Source organism: Canis lupus, chromosome 17 (genome assembly GCF_003254725.2).
Source record: "Canis lupus dingo isolate Sandy chromosome 17, ASM325472v2, whole genome shotgun sequence".
Taxonomy (NCBI): Eukaryota; Metazoa; Chordata; class Mammalia; order Carnivora; family Canidae; genus Canis; species Canis lupus.
This window is the reverse complement of record NC_064259.1, coordinates 26189075-26216917: the sequence shown is the minus strand read 5'-3', so window position 1 is coordinate 26216917 and position 27843 is coordinate 26189075. Positions and strand designations below refer to the sequence as shown.

The 27843-nt window shown below is 40.9% G+C and overlaps 1 protein-coding gene across 10 annotated transcripts in view; it reads right to left on the bottom strand.

The window, feature by feature from the left end:
• The window catches only part of LTBP1 (latent transforming growth factor beta binding protein 1), a 391779-nt gene that overhangs the window by 334530 nt on the left and 29406 nt on the right, over window positions 1-27843 (bottom strand). For all 10 annotated transcript variants that reach the window (XM_025454210.3, XM_025454208.3, XM_049095987.1 and 7 more), the window contains exon 3: window positions 10043-10340. In XM_025454210.3, coding sequence (XP_025309995.1) covers window positions 10043-10340 — 298 coding nt within the window. The remainder of the gene's footprint in view (window positions 1-10042; window positions 10341-27843) is intronic.

Genomic DNA, 27843 nt, shown 5'->3' with positions numbered 1-27843 from the left:
ACATAAACAAACTGTTAAGCCAAGGAAAACAAGGAAAGAGGATTTAGTGCAACCCTAGGGGCACCTTGGAAGGATTCATGGGCAGTATCTACGGAATACCAAACATATCCAAGTGTAAAGAAGAATTTTTACTGTAATCTATACAACATCCAAAGTCAGACTCTAAAAATTATTCTCGGGTTTGGGATCAGCCGTCCAGGCCAAGGGTAAAGCCCATGGGTCCCACGTGTCCACCACGTTGCATTCCATTCTTACTGCTTATCAGTGGATTCATGTGTGTTTCCATCCCAGTTCCATCGTCAGTGTGCAGCAAATCCTCTGACAACTAATTCATTTCCGGTGCACAAATTTAATTTCAACACAGGATAATCATATGGGAAATACATTATCAGGCTCAAGGACCCCAGTCTAATTGTTGAAGGAAGGGACATTCCTAGCCCTCTCCCCACTCCTCTCCATGTCTGCCCACCCCTTCCCAATTCCTCCCAAGAGCGCTGCACTCAGAGCCCCCAAACCACATGTCTAGTGCTTGGGACTGTTATATGTCAAAAAGTACTTATGAGTGGTGTTGACTTTTCAATCCCTCGCTCCACAGGGCTAAGGGCATAAGGAGAGTCAGGGCCCCTGCTGCTGCCTGGACATCTTGAGGCTCTCGATTTTTCCCTCTTCTAGCCGCCAAAAGTATCTGAGAGTGCTGGTCCCAAGATTTCAGAGAACAGTGGGGACCACAAATAGGCCTTAAATCTATGTGAAGTGCTGACATCTAACTTTCATCAAAGTCATAAGGGCCAGCTATGCTATTAATTGAAGGCTACTTTGATGACTATTTACTATCCCTTGAGATTATGTTTTGCTCTTGAGTATCAGGGAAGATCACCAAAACAAGACTGGGTCTTTGGTAAAATACTCTGGAAGCCAGAACAATGGCTTTAGCATCATTACCAAAAAATTTTACCAAGCTCCTCAAAGATATCCACATCCAGGCCTGTGAATATGTTAGGGTACCTGGCAAAGGGAAATTAAAGGTGCAGATAAAATTAAGGCTGCTAATCAGTTGACCCGGAGATGGGCAAAGTTATCCTGAATTATCCAGATAAGCCCAATATAACTACAAGTGTCCTTAAAAGGAGGAGGAGGAGGAAGAGTTAGATGAAAGAACTGGCACAGAATAAATACTCAGTAAATATTAGTTATAATTATGAGTATACAACACCAAAACAGCATCCTGACTTCTAGCAATGAAACTGGAGAGCACACTCTATCCCAGCACTTGCCCTTTTTATTGCACACTCTGAGTTTCCAATTCCTTACATACCTTTCACCAGAATTTAAACCCAGTCAATTGCTGGTTGAATCTCAAAACTGCTCTTGGTCAAGTCTTCCTCATGGGACCTAGCAGGGTGCAGGCAGAGCAATGCACAAGTGACTTCCCCTACCCTTCCCCTGCCTCCTGCACCCCCATCCCACAGTTCACTCTTCCTGCCAAGCCCCAATCAGAAGAAAAGGTGCTTTGCTTCCAGTTCCTCAAACACCATCTCACCCAACCATGTTCCCTATGCACTGACAAACAAAATAGCGCTGGCCCACACATACTAATATGATCACACTTTATACAATGGATTATGAAGTCCTTCTCAAACATTGATGTGGCTGTGTCCAGCTGGGCTTGGTTTTCTGATGAATTCACAAAGGTCTTCTTCTGGAATTCCCACACATACCAACCTACACAACATTATTCCTAAGAACCAAAAACTAAAAAATTCCAAACATCCATCAAGAGCAGAATAAATCATAAATTGTGGTATATTCACATGATGAAATAATCTCCAGCAATGTAAACGTGAACTACAGCCACACACAACTACACAGATGAATCTCAGACATACCAATGAGCGAAAAAATAGGCACTATATGATTCGTTTATACATACGTTATTAAAAAACTGGATTTCTGGTGTCAAAAGTCAAGCCAGCATCTCCTTTTGGGAAGGAGGGAGAGGGCAGATCTATGAACAAGGGGGCTTTGTGGTGCGGGCTATGTTCTACCCTTTGGAGTGTATGGTACTTACAGGTGTTGCCACTTTGGGATAATCACTAGGCTTAATGCACTTTTGATTTGTGGACTCTTTTTTATGTAATTTCAATTTAACTTCAATTTTTTAAGTTTAAAATATGCATATAAAATGAGAAAATCAGGGATCCCTGGGTGGCGCAGCTGTTTGGCGCCTGCCTTTGGCCCAGGGCGCGATCCTGGAGACCCGGGATCGAATCCCACATCGGGCTCCCGGTGCATGGAGCCTGCTTCTCCCTCTGCCTGTGTCTCTGCCTCTCTCTCTCTCTCTCTCTCTGTGAGTATCATAAATAAATAAAAAAAATTTTTAAAAAATGAGAAAATCAATCATTAGTTCAAATTAATGAGTTCTCACCCCATCCCTATGGTGTCATAAGATGTACACTCAATCCTCAGGTTGAGTTCCTTTTCTTCAACTTTCTGCCACTTTGCCCTTTTTTCCCACATCATAAAGTAGGATCAAAACCTCATTGCATAGACATGTTTGGTAGATCAGACACCACAGGAATGCAAAGTACTCTGCAAAACGTCCAAGGCTTTACAAAGGGAAACAGTATTATTCCAAGAGAAAAAGGTAACTCCTTGCAATATACATAAGTATTCATGAAACAGTACTCAGACAAGGATTTAGACCTTATTTTTTTTCTCTAGAAAAAGAACTCAAAAAATGTATTAAACATTTATCGAGGCCCTTTGGTGTACCTATGTTAATAAACAGATGGAAGACCGTGGAGAGTGAGTGTTATGATAATGGAGAGTAGAGGAAGCACAGAAGATAGTCCCGAGGGATGGTAAGTAGAGTGGGGACTGGGGATCAAGACTGAGCAAGGATCCCCCTCTAGCTGGAGAGATCATTTGGGGAAACTGCCCATTCAAGTACTGACCACTTCCTTGGCTTCTTTAATAAGTTCAGGTTAAGGGATCCCTGGGTGGCGCAGCGGTTTGGCGCCTGCCTTTGGCCCAGGGCATGATCCTGGAGACCTGGGATCGAATTCCACGTCGGGCTCCCGGTGCATGGAGCCTGCTTCTCCCTCTGCCTGTGTCTCTGCCTCTCCCTCTCTGTGTGACTATCATAAATAAATTTTAAAAAAAAAATTAAAAAAAAATAAATAAGTTCAGGTTAAGATCCCAATCTCAATTCTTATTCGACAAAAAGCTTAAAACTTCTCCCCAGAGTTTTAACTGTTGGTGCAGTTTTAGAATTAGGCTTTTCTTTTCCCCTCTTGCAGGGTAGTAGGAGAAAGTCCAAATAAAGTGAATGAGCTTACATTGCATTGTTGCTGCTGTTAACTAGGAGAGAGTACTTGAGGGAATGTTACACGAGCCTCCTGTCCTTGTAGGTATCACAGCATATGGTTTTTGTTTCTGTTCTTTTAAAGACTCACAACCACAATGACAGGAAGCTAAGAATGAGGCAGAGATAAAAGACAGTGTAGCACCCTCTTCTCCATCTCATTCAACGCTGCTTCCTATCAACTAACCCATGGTAAATGCAAAGCATTCAGTTCTCAAGAACTTTGAAAGTGGAACCCATCATCTCCATGTGGATTCTAAAGGGCCTTGCCTATATTTAGAAAATATCTGGCATACTATGAGCTCACTTGATAAATATAGAATGCATTTGAATTACTCCTGTCTTTTAAAAGAACATTTGCTCATTTGCTTCTTCTCTTGACCACATCCCTGGGAAGAAGATAATGAAAAGGGATAGTGCCATTAGATAAATGCAGTCCCCTCACCTGGATTGAGACTGGACAGGATTTTTCCAGGGAAACTATCATCCTTTCTAACATCAGGACACCATAAGATGATGAAAATAGCCATCACCAGGGAAGAAAAAAGATGGGACACATGTGAACTCCCTAGATAGATTTGACATCCATATCCTGAGTAAAACCAGACTTCCTTCTCAAGCTCATAGAGAGGAGACTGGGTACAATGCCTCCCATGAAAGTGCTTCCGCCTTATATGGTAAGATAACAGCTCCCATTTGGCACAGCAGTGGTCATTCGTACCAACCCTCTCTCATGACCAAAAGACATCAGCAGCTAAAGAATGCCCCTCACGACCTCCACTTTGTGGTTTCACAGTCAATGCCTATAACATTCATCTTGATTAACAAGGATAAAGACAGACATTTTACCAACTCAAAACAGTCTCAGTGAGCAACACAGAGAACTAACAACAAACTTTGATGGGAAACTTCAATATACATGTGAATAACGATACTGACAGGTGATGAAAAAGCTCTGGAGAGCTGAATAGTTTTGAATTTTGCTCCTTTGTGGACTCTCCCAGCCATAACTTATAAGCATTAACACCTTTTTTACATAGAGGACTAAAGACGGACACTGGAGAAGCATCTGCGACCTAACGGTGACAATTCCTCAGCAAATGCATTAACAGCTGCATGCCAATAACAGTTACGGGATACAGTGTGAGAGTAACCTGAAGTGTTAATATGGACTTCCTAAGGACAACAGTATTATAAAGTGAAGCAGAAGTTCAAAGAATCGGAAATCGCTGCCAAAATTTGCACACAGGATGATGAAGCATCATTTGGTCTTCTGTTTAGCTCACGGAGTAGCTGTGATGTGGTCCACAAAACTGGATAAAGGAACACCATAATAATGAACACCTTCCATGAAGAGCAGGAATAAAACTACCATCTACAGCAGGGATTACTGCCAGAATGCACTGGCAGGGGATCTTTCCAAACCAATACCCGATCAAGTGTCCAGCCGTGAACCACTGATATCCACTTGCTTTTAGCCCCTGGCGGGGTACAGAGAATGATCCTCACCATCATCCATAAAGCTCTACCAGAGACCATCCATTCACCAAGTATCAACCACTTCAAAGACCTTGGAGATCCATGATATCACCAAAGAAACCTTCAAAAACAACAGGATGGCAATACCTCCACATCTCCCCTTCGTCTCACATTCCCAAACCTGGTTCCTACCCAATCCTCTTTATCTTTGCCTCTCACATTTCATGATGTGCCAAGGTTTTTCATTTATGGTCACTCCTGATTCACTTCCTTCCTCCAATGATTTCTAGGGCTAATTTACTGCAGACACTACAGCCAGATAAATCCTCCAAGGCAGAAAAAAATCATAGGATTCCTTCCACTTGAAATTTTCTTTTGGTTTGTTCTACTGTTATTGTCAATCTTCATTGTGGAAGATGTCAAAGATAAGAGTTCTGTGAGAAACCTCCATGTACCCATCATCCACCTTCAGTAATAATCCCTTTATGGCCAATCTCATTACCTCTATACCTCAACATACTGAGTAATTTCAATGAGAGCTCAGACATGATTTCATGTGCAAATAGTTTCATATCATTCTCCTTACATAATTATAACACCTTCATCACGGCCCCCAAATCAACATTCTTTTCTACCATTAAATTTCTAATTAATGTCAGCATTTTTATGATTCGTCTATACATCATCATCTTTTTCTTTTCTTTATGGTTTGTTTGAATCAGAATAGATATAGTCCAAACATTATGATTAGTTAGCATGTTTCTTAAGCCTCTTTTAAACTATAGTTTCCCAAATAAATAAATTATAATTTCCCTCTCTATTCCTTTTTTTATTCTAGTTTGCTACGTTGTATATCTTTTTAGAATTGTTATGTTGAAATCTTAAATGTTTCATCTGATTTTTTTAACCAATCCTTAAAACCTTTTATTGCTACTAGCCTGCATCTATATCAAGTTCCAAACAAATCATATCCTCAATGTGGTCTTTTTTCGATACATCCAAAACTTCTTTGATATCTGTCCCTTCTAGCAGAGCAGCTTAATTTCACTCTCTTTGAGGGTCCATTCAACTTAATGACTCACTTCTAATGAGTAGAATAAGGCGGAAGTGAAGGTGTGTATTTTCAAGGCTGAAAACTACAAAGGCTCGGTGGCTTTCTTTTCACTCTCTTCTGTATAGGATCACTGGCCTTGGAGGAAGCCAGGGGCCATGTGGTGAGGACTCTCAAGTAGTTCAGTAGAGAGGTGCATGTTGAGAGGAAGTGAAGTTTCCTGCCAACAGCCATGGGAGTGAGTGAACTTGACAGTGAATTCTCCTGCCCTAGTTGAGCCATGCTTGCTGACTGCAACCTCCTGACTAATGCTGAGCCACAACTCCCAGCTAAGAACCTCCTGGGTTCCCCACCTCCAGAGACTGTCAGACAATCAATGTTTATTGCTTTAGGCTGTGGAGTTTTGGGGTGATCTGTTACACAGCCATGGTTACTAATACGCCATGCTTTCTGATGTCACATCAATGTCATTCCTGGAAATGCCCTTCTTATCCAGCTCTTTGTGTCCAGATTTAGCCATCTTTCCAAGCTCACCTTCTTCAGAGCCATTCCTGGACCTCCACTTCACCAACACTCCAAAATCTGGAAACAATTGCTCCTTCTCTTTGATTTCCTAAAGAACTCTATCTGGTTCTAAATCAAGCTGTCTAAAACCAATCTGGAGAAAGGTAAAACCAATTCACCTACTGCTCACACACCTAAAATGTGTAGTTTTAACTTTTTCAGTTTTACTAAAGTAACTATTACCTCAAACATGCCAGGCACACACCCATATAAAGGGTTCATGCTCTCACTTCCTTTAGGCTTTTGCTTAAATGTCACCTTCTCAGTTGAGTCTTCCCTGACAGCCTATTAAAATCACCAGAGCCCTCTTGCTTTCCCACCCTGCACCAGTCCATAACTGCAATTTTCACCACAGCACTTATCACAACGGTTTAATTATGCCACTTTCAGTGGCCTCCCACTTTGCAGCCTGTAAGTCCCAAAAGGCAGATATTTTGTGTATACATTCATTCTATACCCTGAGCCCTTATGATGGTGAATGCATGGCACGCAGAATGTGCTCAACAACAACTTGGTGGATGACTGATCAAGACCATAGGGCTTCATATGCCACATAACGAATATAATACTAAATACACACTTTGATATTGTAGCTATCTTTATGTCTACAAGCACTTTAAGGGAGCTTAATCAATCTCCTCCTTCAGTAGATAAAAATAAAACAAAACCCTGAAACTCCCCTAAAGTAGGCAATCTTAAAAAAAAATAATTTAAGGATTGCTACATCTCCCCCAAAGTCGCCAAAAATGGTCCTATCACATTTGTTCTTTGGTGGTCTGATTAAATAGGATTTCAGGTGATTAGGTCATTACCTAAAATCATCTGTGGGCCAACTGCACCCCTGCCTTTGCATACCTCGTGAGTTATCGTTCATCGATCATTTCAAAACCTTAAGAGGTGAACTGGACCTTTAAAAAAAAAAGATTTTACCTATTCATTCATAAGAGACACAGAGAGAAAGGCAGAGACATAGGCAGAGGGAGAAGTAGGCTCCCCATGGGGAACCCAATGTGGAACTTGATCCCAGGACTCAAGGACCATGACCCAAGCCAAAGGCAGATGCTCAAACACTGAGCCACCCAGGTACGCTGAACTAGATCTTGTACATCTTAGTGTTCCCTGCAATGCCCACATAATAGGACAACCTATAAAACTTTATTAAGAAATTGTCAGAATTAAAAAAAATAAATAAAATTAATTAATTAATTAAATAAAAAAGAAATTGTCAGAATTGTTATCTCCTCTCCTTACCCAAAAGCATGCCACAGGCACAGCCACACACATACACATGTCCTGTAACAATGCCAGGGTAAAAGTGTCTTCATTCAGCAGATGAAGCCTCTGAAGCAAATTTATCTACTGATTTATTTTTCTAAAGCCATGTTAAAGCTGAAACCTTAGCCACCACCTTTTTGAGTCACAACATTCTTGTCTAAATTATACTCCTGCTACCAAAAAAAGAAAAAATTGCTCCTTTATCTGACTTCTGACATATGGTTCTTACTAACAATCTATATATATACACACATCACAGAGGGTCAAATTGTAACAGTAGATGGTGATATTCAAGATAAATGATATTGCTTGTAAATAACTTCACAGTTTATGTAAGTAGTAATGCAAGAAAAAAATAATTGCAATGCACAGTAACCTGACTCTTGATTGCCAAGGCACAGTTCAACACAGAATTGTTCTTTGTTTTTAAGATCCAGAATAATGCTGGAGGAGAGAGGTCTAGTAGGATATAAATCAAAGCTTTGTATCATTTCAAGGACACACAGTTACATTCATGTTCTGGCCCCAAAAGGCACCACTATATTTTAGAGAAAGGGTCAGAAAATCACAGCTCATAGGCCAAAGCTGTCCCACAGCCTGTTTTGGTATGACCCACAAGCTAATAATTCTCATATTCTTACATTTTTTAATGGTTGAGGGAAAAAAAAGAAGAATATTGGGTGACACGTTAAGTTTACACAAAATTCAAATTTCTGTGTCCATCAATAAAGTTTTATTGGCTCAGTCACACACATTCATTTATGCGTCATCTATGGCTGCTTTTGTTCTACAATGGCAGAGTTGAGAAGTTGCAACAGAAACCATATGTCCCACAAAGCTGAAAATATTTATTACCCAGCCCTTTACAGAAAAAGTTGCTACCCTCTACTTCAGGGAATGGATGCTGCTTCTATTTAAAGCCTGACATTTGTTGATATTATTCACTTATTTACTGTGTGACTAAATCACATAACCACTCTGCCTCAGTTTCCAGATTTGTAAAATGGGGTTAATAATAGGCGCCACCTTATGGGGTCCCTGTCAGTTGTAAGCTAAGAATACAGGCAAAGCACTTGAAACAGTCCTTGGCATACAGTAAGCCATAACTAAGGATTAGCTGGAACTACCAACCCTTCTCGTTGAGGACGGCAGGATGTGTTTTCCAACTGAAATGTTAGCAAAGGAGTTAGATTTCAAACTAGCCCCCCAAATCTCTTTACCATGGCAGAATGACAGGACATGAAGAAATGAAAGAAAAACAGAAAGAAGAGGGGTGAAGAGCGAAGAAGAAGAGAGAGGAAAAAGTTGAGGACCCCACTCAGCAGGGACAGTAGGTGGCCTACTCAAAGGAGAAGTATAAATTAGGATAATTTCATCTATACTAGCAGATTAAATAGCTTCTGTGGGCTGCCTGGATACTAATCACCATGTGGAAGCTGTCTCTAGGGGGGGAAAGTATTCCAAATTCCCAGCAAGTGACTTACAAATGAACTGCTGGGTCAAGCCCATTTTCAAGGGGAGAACTTCCTGTATTTTACATTCCTAGACAAATGACAAGTGAGAGCTGCAGTACCTTCTGCATCTTGTTATCCATGTCGAGTAGCTAATTAAGAGGAAACAATGGGCATTAAAGACCCTGTGCAGCGAGGAGCTGTTCCTCAGGCCGCTGAGAGGAGGGCAGGGATAAGCAATCTTATCCAGGAGTCCTCATTGTGTTCCGAATGGCACTTACCTCCAAATGCTAAGGGAAAACAAACAAAAAAAACAAACCACATTCCCATAAATAGAACACAAGCTCATTCACCAAAAATGGACCTGGCTGGCAACTGGGAGGTACACACGGTGCTAATGGAAGAGACAACCTGCTACAGAGGTTGAGAAAGGTTTTCCCAGCACTCGCGCTCACTTGAATACCTTCTCTGTGCAGAGCAGAGTTCCTGCCATCTCTTCTTAAATTATTTCAAAACTCTAGACATTCCCCTCCCCCTCCGCCAAAAGAAGAATTTTTTAACTCACAAGTGGACCACAAACAACTATCTTTCTAATGTCCATCCTGCCTTGATTCCCCTAGTCCTCTCTAATGCTCCAGTTTATGTTTATGGTCAATCTTCCCTGCAGAGGCTAAGCATGCATACCAAATACTTTTAAGAGACCTGATGTAGGAACTTAGAATGTAAAACTTTAAGGAAAAACAAGACATCATTATCCAAGTGATTTCAGCAAATTGTGCAGGAAAAGTGGATTGAAAGCAATGCATCCCGGACAATAATTAAGGTGCGCCTGAGTAGAAGCAAGTTGAAACTACTCACTGAGAATGAATCTGCTGGGAGAGTCCTACTGAAGGCTTCGGCTTCAGGGTCAAGGTCATCTGGGCCACAGGGCTGATTCTTGGGAGACTGTCTGCCTTCTTCAATGAAGTGTGCTTTGCTGCTTGCTCAGGGGGGACCCAGGAGGAAGCAGCCCCAGGACTCTGCCCTCCAAAGCCTGGTGATGAGGTGTCCTGGGCAGCTGTGCTCTCACAGGCTTTGCCCTTGGTCCCCGGTTTACACACACAGAGCTGAGGCCGGAGACACATCCCTCCATTCTGGCACGGTGGAACACAGCTTGCTGCAGAAAGGCAACAGAAGACACGACTTTGAAGAAAAACATTGTAGACTTCACAAATTCTTCCAAAGCCTTCACAGTAGCACCAGGATTCCCTCCACCAAAAACTAAAACTATCTAAAAACATGATGGAGGGGCGCCTGGGGGGCTCAGTCACTTAAGCATCTGATGACTCTTGATTTTAGCTCAGGTCATGATCTCCACACTGGGTGGAACCTACTCAAGGTTCTCAGGCTCTCCCTCTGCCCCTCCCCCCCACCCACCCACACTCTCTAGAAAATAAATTTAAAATAATTTTTAAAAAAACATGATGGCAGAGCACCTGGTGGCTTAGTCGGTTAAGCATCTGCCTTTATCTCAGGTCATGATCCCGGGGTTCTGGGATCGAGCCCCACATGGGACCCCCTACTCAGTGCGGAGTCCGCTTCTCCCTCTCCCTCTGCCACACCCTCTGCTTGTGCTTTCTCTGTCAAATAAATAAATAATCTTTAAAAAATAAATAAAAATAGGGCAGCCCAGGTGGCTCAGTGGTTTGGCCCTGCCTTCGGCCCAGGGTGTAATCCTGGGGACCCGGGATTGAGTCCCACGTCGGGCTCCCTGCATGGAGCCTGCTTCTCCCTCTGCCTGTGTCTCTGCCTCTCTCTGTCTCTCTCTCATGAATGAATAAATAAAATATTTAAAAATAATAAATAAATAAAAATATAACATCATGGCAATGACAACAATGAGGACAATGACAGCTAATATTTATTAACAGGTTCTTATGTTCCAGGCACTATTCTAATAAGGTATCAACAAATTTAATCCCCCAGCAATCACTGTAAGTAGACATTTTATTTTACCTATTTTACTGATGAAGAAACAGACCAGGGTTACGTAATTTGCCAAAGGTCACACAATTATGAGTAAATAGAAGAGCTAGGAATTGAATCCAAGTGAACTGGCCGCAACACCATCATTCTTAACCACTTTATTAGGGTACCTCTCAGAAATACATCAGAAACAAAGGAAAAACTTAAGAAAATGCTTTGCCCTTCTTTTTAAACTGTGCTCTGTGGCTCAAGTTTACATTTTAGGTATCCAAATAAGACTTGGGAGAAAAAAAAAAGCCCAAGTCCCATCCCTAACCCCAAAAAGCGTGACAGACTTCACCTAGCACAAGCTATCAGAGTTTGTTTCAGAAATGTAGTTCAACCCACTATTTTGTTTTTACAGGACAGAAGGCTGCACGGATTAGAATCATCCAATATATACTTTTTTACTTTTGTTTTTTTTTAAGATTTTATTTTATTTTATTTTTAAATTTTTATTTATTTATGATAGTCACAGAGAGAGAGAGAGAGAGAGAGGCAGAGACATAGGCAGAGGGAGAAGCAGGCTCCATGCACCGGGAGCCCGACGTGGGATTCGATCCCGGGTCTCCAGGATCGCGCCCTGGGCCAAAGGCAGGCGCCAAACCGCTGCGCCACCCAGGGATCCCTTAAGATTTTATTTATTCATTCATGAGAGACACAGGGAGAGAGAGAGGCAGAGACACAGGCAGAGGGAGAAGCAGGCTCCCTGCAGGGAGCCCGATGTGGGACTCGATCCCCCGGTCTCCAGGATCACACCCTGGGCTGAAGGCGGCACTAAACCGCTGAGCCACCCAGGCTGCCCTCTACTTTTGTTTTTAAAAGCCAGTGCCCCCCCTCCCCCGATGTTTATAGCAGCAATGTCCACAATAGCCAAACTGTGGAAGGAGCCTCGGTGTCCATCGAAAGATGAATGGATAAAGAAGATGTGGTTTATGTACACAATGGAATATTACTCAGCCATTAGAAATGACAAATACCCACCATTTGCTTCGACGTAGAGGGACCTGGAGGGTATTATGCTGAGTGAAGTAAGTCAATCGGAGAAGGACAAATATTATATGGTCTCATTCATTTGGGGAATATAAAAAATAGTGAAAGGGAATAAAGGGGAAAGGAGAAAAAATGAGTGGGAAATATCAGAAAGGGAGACAGAACATGAGAGACTCCTAACTCTGGGAAACGAACTAGGTAGGGGTGGTAGAAAGGGAGGTGAGAGGGGGGTACGGGTGACTGGGTGATGGGCACTGAGGGGAGCACTTGATGGGATGAGCACTGGGTGTTATTCTATATGTTGGCAAATTGAACACCAATAAAAAATAAATTTATTAAAATAAATAAATAAATAAATAAATAAATAAATAAATAAATACCAGTGCCCTGTACACCATTCCTAATGTTACAATGAAAGGCAACCAAAAAAAAATGAGCTCTTTATTTCCTATCCAATAGGATACATGTACTCTGAATCACCAGATTTGTGGCCAGAGTTTTAATGTCAGTAGGGCTATGGGCCGTGGGTAAGGTAAGTAGACTTCATCACAGGGAAGGTACAATAGGAGTTTAGATTTCAGACTTAAATTTTATTGGGTTGATGTTATAGGCCGATGGATGGGATTCCTTAAGTTTCTTCTTTATTTGTCCAAATGCATTGATTTATGCCAATTGATTTTGTTATCAGTTCACTTTTGACTTAAACTCTTGGTCCTTAGGCAGATCTTACTATTAAATCTCCCATAAAATTCAATGCCAGATAGTCCATAAATATTTACAAAATAGATGAGGTACGATATGAACCAGAGAAGCCTCAGTTATGGATGAGCCAAATGACCAAGATCTTTTTTTTTTTTTTAAGATTTATTTATTTATTCATGAAAGACAGAGAGAGAGAGAGGCAGAGACATAGGCAGAGGGAGAAGCAGGCTCCCTACAGGGAGCTTGACATGGGACTTGATCCCAGAACCCCGGGATCACCCTCTGAGCCAAAGGCAGACGCTCAACCACTGAGCCACCATGCATCCCCAAATAACCAAGACCTAAAAGCTCTTCACCCTCCTGATTTTCTATAAAAGAGAGAAGATACTTTTCCCATCTTCCTACAATCTCATTCCTATTAGTTATAGAAAATAATGGTAAGAAATGACTGTCAAGTGTCAGAATACTAGGCTAACAAATCTTGCAAAAGTAAAAGGATTCTTAAAAAGCAAAGAAAAATGCAGCCAGCTCCTTGGTGACTTTGGGGTAAATTATTTAATCTTGGCCTCTGCACCTGTACATGTTTGGGGGCAGAAAGAGGGCAGTGACTGCTTTTTCTAAAATGGTCCCCAAGAGCTCTTACCAAATTAGGCTTCTAGAATTCAAAGCCCAAAGCTATGCACTTCCAGGGTTCAGGATTCTAATTTATCAGCATTTTCTTGGCCAACTGATGACCACTGAGTCCCTACTCAGCCGTGGTTATTTATGGAATGTCACAGGAATGGAAATGGGCTCCACCCAGAGAGAACAGAAGTGGCCACGAGGGAGGACAGGACTGGGCTTTCAAAGCTGAGCCTCTGCCAGAGATCACCCCCCAGGCACTTTCATGTATACATTCTCTTCATGCTTTCAATTAGAAGCATGTTTCATTTTAACATCTGAGACTGATTTCCGCTTCTCCTCCCTCCCAAGGTGTACTGCAAACGTCCCCTAATCTACCAGGAAGACTGCTCAGAGCAGCTTACAAAAGTTGGTACCTAGATAGGGGCCAATCATGAAATCTTCCAAAATGCCACTGAGACCATATAAGAATGTGGGTTTAGGAGAACATGGATGGATTAGAAATGAAAAAGGGTATAAGTATTGGGGTTGGGGTTTTTTTTTTTTTTTTAACTCTTCAAATTTGGTAGGCTGTGGGAGGCAGGGAAAGAATTTTTTAAAAACTCACAAAAATTTTCTACTATGAGAAAGAACATGTTATATAACAGTATGACTGCATACAGTATCACCCTTTTGCAGTAACTGTTGAAAGAATATAAGGAGAATGACTAGATAATTTGCTCTTCTACCTAAAGTAGTAAGGCTCAGGCAGCAGCTCCCTGGAGCAGCTTGACCTGGGGCTGGAGGTGACAGGGACAGAGTCCCTAACTGCCAAGATCAGCCCCTCACCCAACATGAAAAGTAAAGCAAAATTCTAGTCCTGCAACCACATTTTATCAAGCCATTCTTCCTAGGAAACTGGGACCTCACGTAGTCGTGGTTCTCATGTAGCAGTCCCCAAAGTGTGGTGCCTGGACCAGGAAGCACCTCAGAAGTACACATTCTGGGCGGTCCCAGGCCTGCTAAATCTGAAACTAGAGTCCAACAATCTGACTGCTCTCTAGATGAGTCAGATACATACTCAACTTTGAAAACCACTGACATATAGTGTTTGGAAACCAGCACTCTTCCACCAGCAAGTTTTTGATTTTTTTTTTTCTAATTCCACTATAATTAACATACCGTGTTGTATTAGTTTCAGGTGTACGATATAGTGAATCAGCACTTCCATACATTAGGATTTATATTTTTATACTTGTGAATTTGGTGTTTTCACACTACAATTGCATTTATTTTATTGAATTCTTGCTGTGATAAATGTGTTTTATGTTGTTGCCCTTTTATTTTTAATGCAAAAAGATTTTAAAACTTTCCATGTGGCCAAATTCCCAAGATTATTATGAGTGCTTTCCAAAAGTTTGTCACCATCTACTTCCAATGTAAAAATTGGTGGGCACTTATGAGAAAACGGTTATTCTAACCGAGGCACCAAACTATGTGGAATATTATAAATAAATGTTACAGAAGCACTTTAAAAATACTTTTTCCACCAGTTGATTCTGCATTTTCCCAGCCAGAAGTGGTTCAACACAATGAGTAAACACTACATCAAGATCTTATCAGCGGGTTGGGCCCCGGTTCTCAGGCTTTGCCACACATTAGAATCACCTGGGGAGCTTTTAAAACTCTCAAAACCCCCGGCTAACTCCAGGCTCTGAATCAGAATCTCTGGGGAAGGGGCTCAGACACCAGTTTTGGGTTTTGCTTTTTGTTTTTTTAAAGCCTCCAGATGATTGCAATGTGCAGCCAAACTCGAACAAAATCCTAATCCAGACTTGCTGACAGACTCGGTTTGGTAAAATGCAGCTCTGTGGATTTTTTCTCCTTCATTCAAAAACTTTCAACCCATGTTAGCTGCCCATGAGATACACTCAAGACCCTTTATACCTAACTCGGGGAAACGAACTAGGGGTGGTGGAAGGGGAGGGGGAGGGTGGGGGTGAATTGGTGACAGGCACTGAGGGGGGCACTTGACGGGATGAGCACTGGGTGTTATTCTGTATGTTAGTAAATTGAACACCAATAAAAAATCAATTTATTAAAAAAAAAGACCCTTTATACCTACCCCAACCCCCTTTCCACCCTCACTGCCCATGGCTCATCCTGCAGAAGCCTGCCACTCCTCATCTCTGTACATGGTGCCCTGTTGTGAAACACAGCCCCCCCACCAAGCTCTTGCTCATGTGAAATCTTCTCTATGAAGTCCTTCCCAAATGCCTGCCCGCTGCACCACAATCTGTTCATCACCCAAATGCCCATCCCCTTTCATCAAGTTCTTTTATTTCCCAAACTACATTATCATCAACCGTGAGGTCAGTTAATTGGCTTATGTAGAACTTTCTGTAGCCTAGGACAGGAGCTTTAATTTCATCTTGGTCAACTAACTAGTATGAAAGCAGAGCCACTCCTTTCCAAAGGATCTGTAAAGGGAATATAATCAGAAGGCTCCTAATCTGTTACGTCATAACGTGTACACCTCCAGACTTCATTTGCATCCTGCCTCTTCAATCAAATCTCCAATCCAACAAAAATCAGTATTAAAATATACTCTGCTAATGTGTAAGCTCTGTAGTGGCACTTAAACAATATGCTGTTGGGATGCCTGGGTGGCTCAGTGGTTAGGTGTCTGCCTTTGGCTGAGGGTGTGATCCTGGAGTCCCGGGATCGAGTCCCACATCAGGCTCCTGCATGGAGCCTGCATCTCCCTCTGCCTATGTCTCTGCCTCTCTGTCTCTCATGAATAAATATTTGTTTATTTTTAAAGATTTTATTTAAACAATACGCTGAAAAAATAAAATAAAAAATAAAATAAAATAAAATAAAATAAACAATACGCTGTTAGGGACACCTGGGTGGCTCAGTCAGTTAAGCATCTGCCTTAGGCTCAGGTCGTGATCTCAAGGTCCTGGGATTGAGCCCCACATCAGGCTCCCTGCTCAGCAGGGAGTCTGCTTCTCCCGCTCTCTCTGCCCCTCCCCTCTGCTTATACACATGTTCACACTCGCTCTCTCTCAAATAAATAAAATCTTAAAAATAAACAAACAATATGCTGTTAAAGAAACCATTTCAGAAGCCCAGACCCAATGTGTTCCAGAAGAACTCTGAAGGGATGTGACACTCAAACAAGCTGGTCAAGGACTATCAGAAAAGAACATCACAATACACTCATAGGAGAGGTGGTAAGTTACTAAGCTTCCAGTGGAAAAGCACGTTCCAGTGGAAAAGGGAATTACCTAAGAAGTTCAGATGCAGTAGAAGCAAAAAGTGCTCCTGTGAGGTACTACATGCACAGAGTAGTTCAGAGATCTGCAGACTCTCCCGAGCCTTCTTCACCTGATCCTAAGCTCCACAAGCATGGGGTAGAACACCATGAGGCCAAACTACCTAGGACCTGCCCCTACCAGAGTCAGGAGAGTCAGCAGATCCCCAGTATTAAACTCCTTTAAGGAGAGGGAGGTGGGTGGGGGATGGGCTAGATAGAGGATGGATACTACAGAGGACACTTAACCCCATGAGCTCTGGGTGTTGTGTGCAAGTGATGGATCACGGAATTCTACTCCAGAAACCAACACTGCACTGTGGTTTAACTAAGATTTACGTTAAAAAAAATAAGAGAGTAGCAAGACCTCAATGTCAAAATCAGGCAAGAACAGTAATACTTGAAAGAAAACTAACACAAACCAATTAAAAACACAGATACAAATACCTAAATAAAATCTCAGTATTTCAAACACAGAAAAGCAAGCAGAATTCCAGAAATACAGGATGGCTTTAATGTCAGCAAACCTATCTATGGAATTCCCCATGTAAAAAAATTAAATGAGAACTTATCTCAATCAGTGCAGAAAATCTTCCAATAAAAGTCATCACTTACTCCTGATAACAAACAGAAACTGTTAACCAATCAGGAATACAAGGGGATTTCCTTGGTCTGGTAAACAGTATCTACACCAAATCCCACAATAAACGGCATACCAAAACCTACAGCAAATGCTCTGAGACAAAGGCAGAAGCATTCCTATCAAAGTTGGAAACTAGTATAAATACCTACAATAACCTCTAATAATCAATGCTATATTGCAGTTTCCAGCCAACAGGACAAAACAAGAAAATGAAAAGGTCTAAAAACTGGAAGGAAGAAACAAATTTATCATCATCTTCAATTTAAGTAAATGTCTATGTAAATAATCGAAAAGACTCTACAAACTATTTTATGTGATAATGCAGAATTGGTTCAGACAAAAAGATCAATACAATGTAATATAAAGCTTAGACTAAAGCATGGAGTCTTGCTACATGAAGAAGATACAACAAACCTGTACAGAAACAATGGACTATTTAAAGGTGTTGGAACAGACATTAATCTAAAAGAATTAAAATCTGAGGGCTGCCCGGGTGGCTCAGCGGTTTAGCGCTGCCTTCAACCCAGGGCATGATCCTGGAGACCCGGGATGAGTCCCACATCGGGCTCCCTGCATGGAGCCTGCTTCTCCCTCTGCCTGTGTCTCTGCCTCTATCTCTCTCTCTCTCTCTCTCTCTCTCTCTCTCTCTCTCTCTCTCTCTGTGTTGCTCATGAATGAATAAATAAAATCTTTAAAAAAAAAAAATCCGAGCCCTACCCATTCTAGATCTTTAAAAACTTAAAATGTGACAGCATCTCTTCATGATTTGGGGCAAGGAAGAATTTCTGAAATCTGTAACAGTTAAGTAAAAAATCAAAAAAGCATTGATGAACTTGACTATATCAAGACTCTTAAGCAGTCTCCACACCCAGTCGAGAGCCCGATGTGGGGATCAGTCTCAAAACCCCGAGGTCATAATCTGAGCCAAAATCAAGAGTCAGATGCTTAACCAACTGAGCCACCCAGGTGCCCCCCAAACTTGACTAGATCATAATTTAAAAAACACCATACACAAAATTGGAAGACAAATGACAGACACTTGAAATAGATTTAACAAAGGATTATAACCAGATATATCAAGAATTCCTAAAAATCAAAATACAAAAAAAAAAAAAGGTATGAATTGGTTATTCATAGATGATGAAACGAGAGGGGAAATGAATGTGAAAAGGTATTCAACTTCTCCAATTGTCTGAAAACTGAAAATCAAAACAACATTGAGATGCAATTCTACAGTAAAGAGACTGGCAGTAAGGCTGTTACCACCAAGTGTTAACAGAGATATAAGGAGATGGGAACTCTTATATGCTGCTCGCAGGATATTTTATACTCACCTCTCTGAAAAGCAATTTGGCAATATTTAGTAAGGTTCTAATACGAAAACCTTAAGACCCAGCAACTTCACTTCTAGGCTGTCATGTACTCAAAGAGACACAGACAGGACTGTTCATACAATGAAATACAGCAGTTAAAACCATGATCCATCTATACCTAGCCACATGGAGGGATCTTGAAAATAACACACTGAGAAAGTAAATTATATGATCCTACTTTATGATACCGTTCTTTATATGATTATAACTGTCCATGCAATTTTTTAAACATATTAAATACTAGTTATTTTTATAGACATGAAGTCAACAAAAGCATAAAAATATGTACTGGATTCACACTAAATTCATGACAGTGATCACCTCTTAGAAAGAAGCAGAATAATACCAGAGAAGAAAATAAATCACTTTACTGAAATTTTTTTTCTTATAAGAAAGATGGGTAGCAAATATGGCAATGAGCCTACCTATAACAGCTGTGCATAGTATATAAATAGGGATTTACTACTGTACCCCTTTGTACTACTCTGCATATTTTCCTATTTTTCAAAATCAAAATAACTTTTTAAAAAAATGCCACAAAAAGAAACTAAGAACTGAAGGCAGTTAAAAATTGTTCCTTAGTCTGAGGGTGAAAAGGTGCTAACCAAGATAAGGCAGGCCAGTGTCAGAAATTGCCCCCTGGACAAAGCAAATTCTGGATTTGCAGAAAGCCAACATCAAGATGTGGGTGAACAAGATATGCAAAAAAATCTTCCTCCATCCTGAAGGCCAGATCAGTCTTCTGAAAACAGCTTTTCATCATTTGAAACAAATTCTCAAATTTTACTCCAAACGAATACTCTCCCATTTCTTCCATATTTGATTCCGACTCCAGTTGACAAGCTGATCCTAATGTTTTTTTAAAAATTCAGTGACTGTATTTTTAGGAAGCAACCCATGCCTGAAGCTCAGCCTCTACTGCTTTTAATTCTAAAAAAGTAACTCTGAGTTCTATTTAAAACTCGTCCCAACCCACACAGGGCCAACAGTGGGACTCTCTGCCCCTTGCTTTTCTCTCCAAACAAGCTGTAGCATGTCTACTGCATGTGTCCCGCAGAGAAATGTGAGTCTAACTGTGTCTTCTGTGATCAGAGACAGCAGGTGAGAAATGGCTTTGCTGTGTGTGTCTTCACAGTAATTCCCAGCTGCCCTTTGAAGTTATTCAATAACACTGAGTGATATCAGATCACAAGAAACATAGCATGAGGTCACACATTTTAGTCTAACTGTCTGCTCCGTGTACCAAACCCAAATAAATGCTGGGCTTGCCTTGCAAATGTCCCCGGGTCAGCTTCCTCCAAATCCCTCAAGAGCAAAAAATATTAGCATAACATCCCACTGCCTTTCTATCCAGCCTTAAGGAATAATGAAGAATTCCACATCACTGGATTTTCTACATAGGGGAAACCAAGCACCAAAACATAGACTAATCCTTTTGGGTTTTGATCATTATGAACACCCACGTGAACTACCTAAGGGGTGTGTGGGTCTCATGTCCTCTTTCCAAGTCAGGTTGTCAAGTAGCATGGGCTTTCTCCCACTCTTTCCTACTTTGCTTGCTCTTGTAATCTACTCAATCTCAAGTGACAACTTAACCAAGCAGACAGTCAGCACAAATTACATAGAATACAAGTCACAAAGGTCGTGGGCAGAATTTCATGGCTTTTTTTTTCAGGAGTTGAAGGCCTTGATGTTAAGTACTGAGCCGCCATCTGCCTAATTCCCCAGGAGCTGTGTTCTGGAAGGTTGAGGTTCTGGAAGCCTGCACTCAGCAGGAGTAGCCTGTTACTCTGTGATTTAATTTAAAATAGGTGGTCAGCTGAGGCCAAACACACTCCTCCCAATGCCATCAATAACTGTGAAATCACTCATGGAATATAACGTAATTAAGTCGTAAGTCATGTAATGAAAAACCACCAGCGGTTTTTTCTGGGTTCTGTTTCTGGTCTTATTACTGCCATTTTATTAACGTTTCTTAGCTTTTTTTTTTTTTTCTTAAAGTCAGTGAGAAAAGAAAAGAAAGCAAAGTTAAAGATATACCATTTAGATAATGTAAACGTTTGATTAAAAATAGCAAAAGGAAGAGAGAAGCCAGAAAAAAAGTTTCAGAAAATGCTCTTATATATATTTTTTAAAAAGTGTCTTTAACAAATTAAAGACAAAATTGAAAAAAAAAAAAAAAGAAAAGGAGGACAAAGAAAATTAAGACCAAAGAAAATAGAATTAGTAAATAAACTTATAGGGTAATGTCCAAATTAAGTCATCAAAAAATACAAACAAAACTGAGGAGATAGAATATTTGGCTAGCTTTTTCAAAGTCATGTAAAAGTATTACTATAAAGTGCCACAAAGGTGGTAGAATAGTATAAGCCTTTTTTAGAAAGTTTAACAACAGGTTTCAAATATTTCAGTTGGCTTATTTCTAGAAATATATTCTAATAGTCAAAAAAGGAAATAATGCACATAAGTCAGCTGCCCACAGCCACGTTATTTATATCAATGAAAAATCCAAAAGAAGCATATATGTGGAATCAAGCATGGTATTACAACCATTCAAAATGAGAATCTTAATGTCATACTGTTGAGTTTTTTAAATGTTGATACTGTTAATGTGACTAAAAGCCCAATGTTATTTTGTTAGCTATTAACCACCTCCTCTAACAGCAGTTTTATTTTGTGCACTAGTGCTAGTACACATGTATGATAAATACAGGTTTGTGACTAATCTTGAGTTTTACAGACTGTAAAATATTATGCACGTATGATTATAATTGACATCTTTATAGTTCATTAGAAGAAAGGCCATTTATTTCCAAGTAATAAACCTGTAATGTGTTTTAATCCCATCATATTATCTTTCTTCACTCATTCACACATTAAGACCCTCCCCCTTATATGGTAGCACTGTGCCAAGCATTGGATAAAGACAGAGGAGAAAAAATCTTCTGCTCTCAAGCAGATCAGAGTCCAGTTAGGAAAGACAAGTATTAAAAAATCACTGATTAGTTATGTGCGGGAACAAAAGGTATAGAAGGAATGAGAAAGGAGGGGCCCTCGCTGGGTAAATGACAAATATTTTGATTTATTGTATCCAGGGGATCACGAAAGATACAAAGAATTGGTAGAATGGCTTGTTTCCTAGAGAAGCGAGAAAATCCCCGCCCCAGGCTCACCTACTGATGAAAGCAGAGGAAGCTGGGCTCTGGAGTCACACCACCGCTGAGTCTGCATCACCCCAACTCCACACCCTTGCTCTGTGCCCCAGGGCCAGTTGCCAAGTTCGACCTGTGCCTTCCTTGGTCCTTCACTGAACCAAAAACTGAGTGGCAATTCTGCATTCCATTTTGCACCAGGCACAGTCATATAGAACCACAAGCAAGAAAATGTCATCTCTACCTCGAGAAACTCATGGCCCTAGCAGGAGACTGACTGGAATAGTCATTATCACTATTATAAGCATTTCAAAAAGAGCATGGTACATAGTGGGGGCTCACCCATATGGGATTTAGGGTATTAGGAAAGACCTCCCTGAGATCATGAACTAAGGACTGGATCTTCTGAAAGCTGAGAGAAGTAAGTAACACATAGGCCTGGCCCTGGAGTATGAGGCCAAATGTTAGAGAAATCTACCACAAAGCCATTAAGTAGCAAAATGCAAGGGGGCCTGGGTGGCTCAGTCAGTTAGGCATCTACTATTGATTTCAGCTCAGGTCATGATCTCAGGGTCCTCGGATCCAGACCCACACTGGGCTCTGCACTCGGCAGGTGTCTGCTTGAGGATTCTCTCTGCCTCACCCTCTGCCCGTTTGGTGTGTGTTCTGCTATTCCTAACCTAGGAAATCTGATACCCAAATATGTTCACTGCAGTATTACAATCAATACAGTAGTACAAAATAGAAACCTCTTACCCATAAAACAAGTGGATAAAAACCATGGAATGTGAGAAGTCATTAAAAATAATGTTTCCAAGACATTTTTAATGGCCTGATTAATAGTAATGATGTAAAGCCAAATTAAAAAATAAATACATAAAGAGTTCGTACTCGGGGATCCCTGGGTGGCTCAGCGGTTTGGCGCCTGCCTTTGGCCCAGGGCGTGATCCTGGAGTCCCGGGATCGAGTCCCATGTCGGGCTCCCTGCATGGAGCCTGCTTCTCCCTCTGCCTGTGTCTCTGCCTGTCTCTGTCTCTGTCTCTCTCTCTCTCATGAATAAATAAATACTTCAAAAAAAAAAGTTTGTACTCGCTCTAGAACTCTCTCCCCTCAACTCTACACCTCTACCCACTCACTAAGCCAGATCTTAATAGAGTTGCCTATGACCTCCATGCTGCCCATCTAGTGGGCTTTCTTCCTTCTTGGCCAAGAGCAGCACTGGCCAGAGTGGATCAGTCCCTCCTTCCTCACTACTGTCTTCCCTTAGCTGAGAGGTCACAGGCTGACAGCCCCTCTCTCTGTCTCCCTCTTGCGCTTCCTTCCTTTCCTGACCTCTGCTGAAATTTCCCAAAGCTTGTTTCGTCCTTGGACCCGTCTCCTGGTGACCTCCTCCAGTCCCACGGCTTATGGAGACTGTGCCCGCAGTCAAATCTAGGCCTTGTCCTCCTATCCGAACTCCAGATTTCTACGTTCCACTGCCTCATAGATAGCTCCATATGGAGACCTAACAGACTTCCTCAAATGGAGCCTAGCCCCTCCCCAGCCCAATCTCCACCACAGGCTCCTCCTCAGCATTCATTTCCTTAGAAGGCACTGCCATTCACCAAGCTGCTCACCAACTGCATTTGTCTACGGGGGCTGCTGTCAGGAAATACACTGGATGGCCTGAATGACAGCAAGTCACCATCTCACTGTTCTGGAGACAGGAAGGTGGAAATCAAGGTGTTGGAGGGGTTGCTTTCTTCTGAGGGGTGTAAGAGAACCTGTACCACTTCTTTCCCCTGGCTCCTGGTAATCTCAGGTGTCTCCTGGCTTGTGGAAGCTGCCATCCCTCCCTATGGCTCCCCTCTTTGAGGATCTGTGTGTCCAGCTACCCTTTTCACAAGGACACCAGTTATATTGGATGAGCCACCCCCTCCACTCCAGTAGGGCCTCTTCTAACTAATTACATCTCCAATGACAATTCTCTCAAAGAAAGTCACATTCCCAGAAACTGGAGGTTAAGACTTCCACAAAGGAATTAGAGCAGGGTAATATTTCAACGCATAACACCCAATTGTCATATTTGACTCTTTATCTCATACCACCCATCCAATCCATCTCAAACCTTTTAGCCCTACCTTTCAATACATTCTGACTTTAACTATTTCTCTCCACCTTCCCTCAAACCCTTCCTCTGGCTACCTTGTCCCTTGCAGTCTGTGCTCACTCGGACAGGCAGAGGGATCCTGTTAGAACCAAAGCCAGACCACATCACCCCTCTCCTCCAAATCCTCCAGGGCTTCCCTCTCACACATGCTAGACCCTTCTGTCTATGGCTGCAAGTCTCCACCACTTGTCCCACATCATCTCCTAGCATTCCTAGAGTGCCATACTCCCCTCATACCTGCTTCCACCGTAAGGCCCTTTTACTGGGAGCACTCCACCTGTAATGTTCTTCCCTAGATGTTATATGTCACATCACTCAGCCTCCTGTGACCAGCTGCTCCAAAGCAGCAGCCTCTGAGTCTCTATTCCCTTACTCTGCCTATTTCTTCAGAGCATTTATCCCTACATGACATTTATCTATTCAATGTCTGTTCTCTCACTAAGACATCAGCTCCACAGTGAGAAAGACTATTTTGGTCACTACTTTTTTCCCTTGGGCCTAGAATAAAGTCTGGTTCATAGAAAATAATAAATAGTTGTTGAATGAATGAACACATGACTGAAGGCTGGAAGAAAAATACACCTAAATGCGAACATGAATTGTTTACCTATGAGTGGTGAAATTACATGTTATTAATTTTGTTTATACCATATTATACTTTCCAGATTTTCTAAAATAGCCTGTTATTTTATAGGATGGCAAAAAATCAACAATACTTTTTTGAAAAGTAATATTAATTCACTTAAGGGCTTGTGTAAACATGCTTAAATTTTTAAGGGCTGTAATTTCTACAATCTAAACAATATGTGAGACAGAGTACCATACACTAGACTTTATGGTAACTGTACTATATTGGAACTTACATTTTTACTTTGAAACTTATTAACATACTATGATTGGGTAATATGTCTCGTACTATTATTAACATGTTTAATCTGCTTCAAGAGCTGACTTCTTTTATTTTCATCAACCAAAAATGTTATATAGGAGAAGCTTTTTTGAATATAAGAGCAATAAAAAATAAGTTTTATAAGGCTAAAATGACTGCCAACTTGAGAACTGAGTATCTGAAACTTGAATTAAAATAAAAGGAAAAAAGACTAAGACAGAAATCATTACTTTGATTATGGAGTGTCACCTAGTGGTAAAGAACCCACTGAAGCCAGGAAGCCCAAACCAAGTCCCCTCTCAGATGGTGACTAGCTGTGTGCCTTTGAGTAAGTTTCTATGACCTTCTTTTCATCTCAGTTTTCCCATCTGTAAAAAGAGAATTTTTTAAAAAAGCATTTCTATATTGATTAACTATATTCAAGCCACTTAAAACAGTGCCTGGTTCAGAGCAGCACTAGACAGGTGTCAGCTATTATTATTATTACTCTATGTACCAAATTCATCCCACGTGTGCCCCAAAATAGCCTTTAACGAAGGTTTTAAGAAATAGATCATATCTATATCTGGAATATAATTTTATTTCCACCATTAGATTTTTTACATTTACCTAAAACAAAGCAGCCTTTCACACTGAATTAAAAATAAGCAACTATCTTTTTTTCTTTCTTTCCCATACTTAATCATCCAGAGTAAAACTGTGCTGGCAACAGACAGACAGCATCATTAAGCTAAAATGTAATTATTCTCATATTTACAAACTAATTGTCTTAAGTGAATAAAGAATAATAGCTACATGAGTGAGCAGAGCCTTTGAAAATTACCATTTATTTTGACAGCATTCCTTAAGGTAAATTAAGAGTATTATGTGACCAAGGACACACCACCCTGGAAGACACACACACTCCAAGCCATGCCAGAGCCTTTCCTCACTAAAATAAAAACACTTGCAAATGTCACTGATGCCTGAGCGTCACTGCAGAACACAAACATCTGACAGCCTGTGGACATGGCCCCTGCTGCAGAGGCCACAATAATTAGGTTCTTACACCCTGAAGAGAATAGTTGAATCCTCCTTGTGAAATAGAAGGCCATTCCTCTAATGAAGGAAGCTGCACAGCAGATGATGTTATTTGTCAACAATTAGTCCCCTGGCTGCTAACTCTTATTGTGAAATGTGATAGAAGTATTTTCAGAATTGAAGCTGAAAAAGAACCATGGACTATGAGGGCTCATCAGCAAGCAGCTGAAAGGAACAAGCAAAGCTCCCTTTCCAAAACCTTAATATATAAAATTGTTGAAAGAGGATTCTCATTTACAACATCCTTATGAAGGTCAAATTAGTCTAACGGCTCCTTTTTTACAGTGGGCCTACCCTTCCATCTGTATCTCAATTACCTTTCAATTTAAGCGATCTCTAATATCTCTTCAACAATCTGTAACCTCTGATCAGGTCAGAAGTAAAAACCGTGTCATCAGTAAACAGAAATTTAAATAACTATTAAAAGCTAGGATTATCTTTCTGTTAGAAATTGTCAACTTTAATTATTTCCTTCGAAAACTGTATGCAAACTTATTAAGTGGATGATGATAATTGAGTGTTACTCTTCCCAAAATCTTAATGCTTTTTTCAGGGAAGTAAATAGTCACAGAAATTTTTAAAGACTTAATCCAAATAATTCTTTGTATTGTTCAAAATATGCCATGAATAACCAACTTACATTACTAGTAGTTTTGTTTGCCTCTGTTTTCTTACAAAGTGGAACTAAGTTTTCTAATCAATTCTGGAAAAATATAATAAAGAGAAGGAAAATAAGGAAATTTTATACAAAATTCTGGAAGCAGAGATTTTAATAAAGTTGTGAAAAATACAATCATCATGAATTTCTTACAACTGCCTGTTTAACAGACCATGAAGTCATTTATTCCTAAGCCATAATCCCCTAAAAATAGTGTATTCCTGGTACCCATTTTTTTTTTATTTTTCTTAGATTTCTACCCACTGGTCATCACTAGCTCATACTGTGATTAGCAGCAGGGTTCTGTGGAGTGGGAATGAGAAAGAAAAAGAAAAGAAGGCTATTATGGTTCTTTGCGGTAGCCAGTTTCTAAAGAGGGCCCCAAATAATTCCACCACCCCACCCCTTAGCGGCAAACACCATTCCTCCCATCAAAAGATGGAGCTTATGTTCCCTTCCCTTAAATCTGAGCTGGGTGTATAACTGTTCTACCAAGGAAATGCAGAAGCACCATTTTGAGACCTTAGAGCCCAAACATTAAAGACACCAGGAACCAATACTTCTTACATCTTGGACCCCAGCCACCATGTTATAGGGAAGCCCAAGCAACCATATGGAGAGACCCATATGGAAGAGAACTGAGACCCCCAACCAACAGCCCCTGCTGAGCTCCCGACCACAACAGCCAGAATCCAGCATCATCTTGCCAGCCATGTGAGTATTCTTTCTTGGAAGTAAAGCCACTCGTAAGCTACCCAAGCTGATGTCACATGGTACCAAAAGGAGCTGTCCCTATTGAGCCCTGCCAAATTGCAAAATTACAATTAAATCAATGTTTGTTTTAGGCCACTAAGTAGTAGGATAATTTGTCTTGCAACAATGCATTACAGAAACAGTCTCAAAGAAGAATCATCGATCTCATTCCAGGCCTTCTACTAACTCTACCATGCTCAATTACCCTGTATGAACACTTAAAGCTGTGGCCGTGTGATCAAGTCCTCTAACTGAAAACTAGCACAGACGTGATTAATAACCTCACGAATCCTGTAAAGCAGGGAGAAAACCCAACACAGGCTTCTGTTTCTATGCATGCTCAA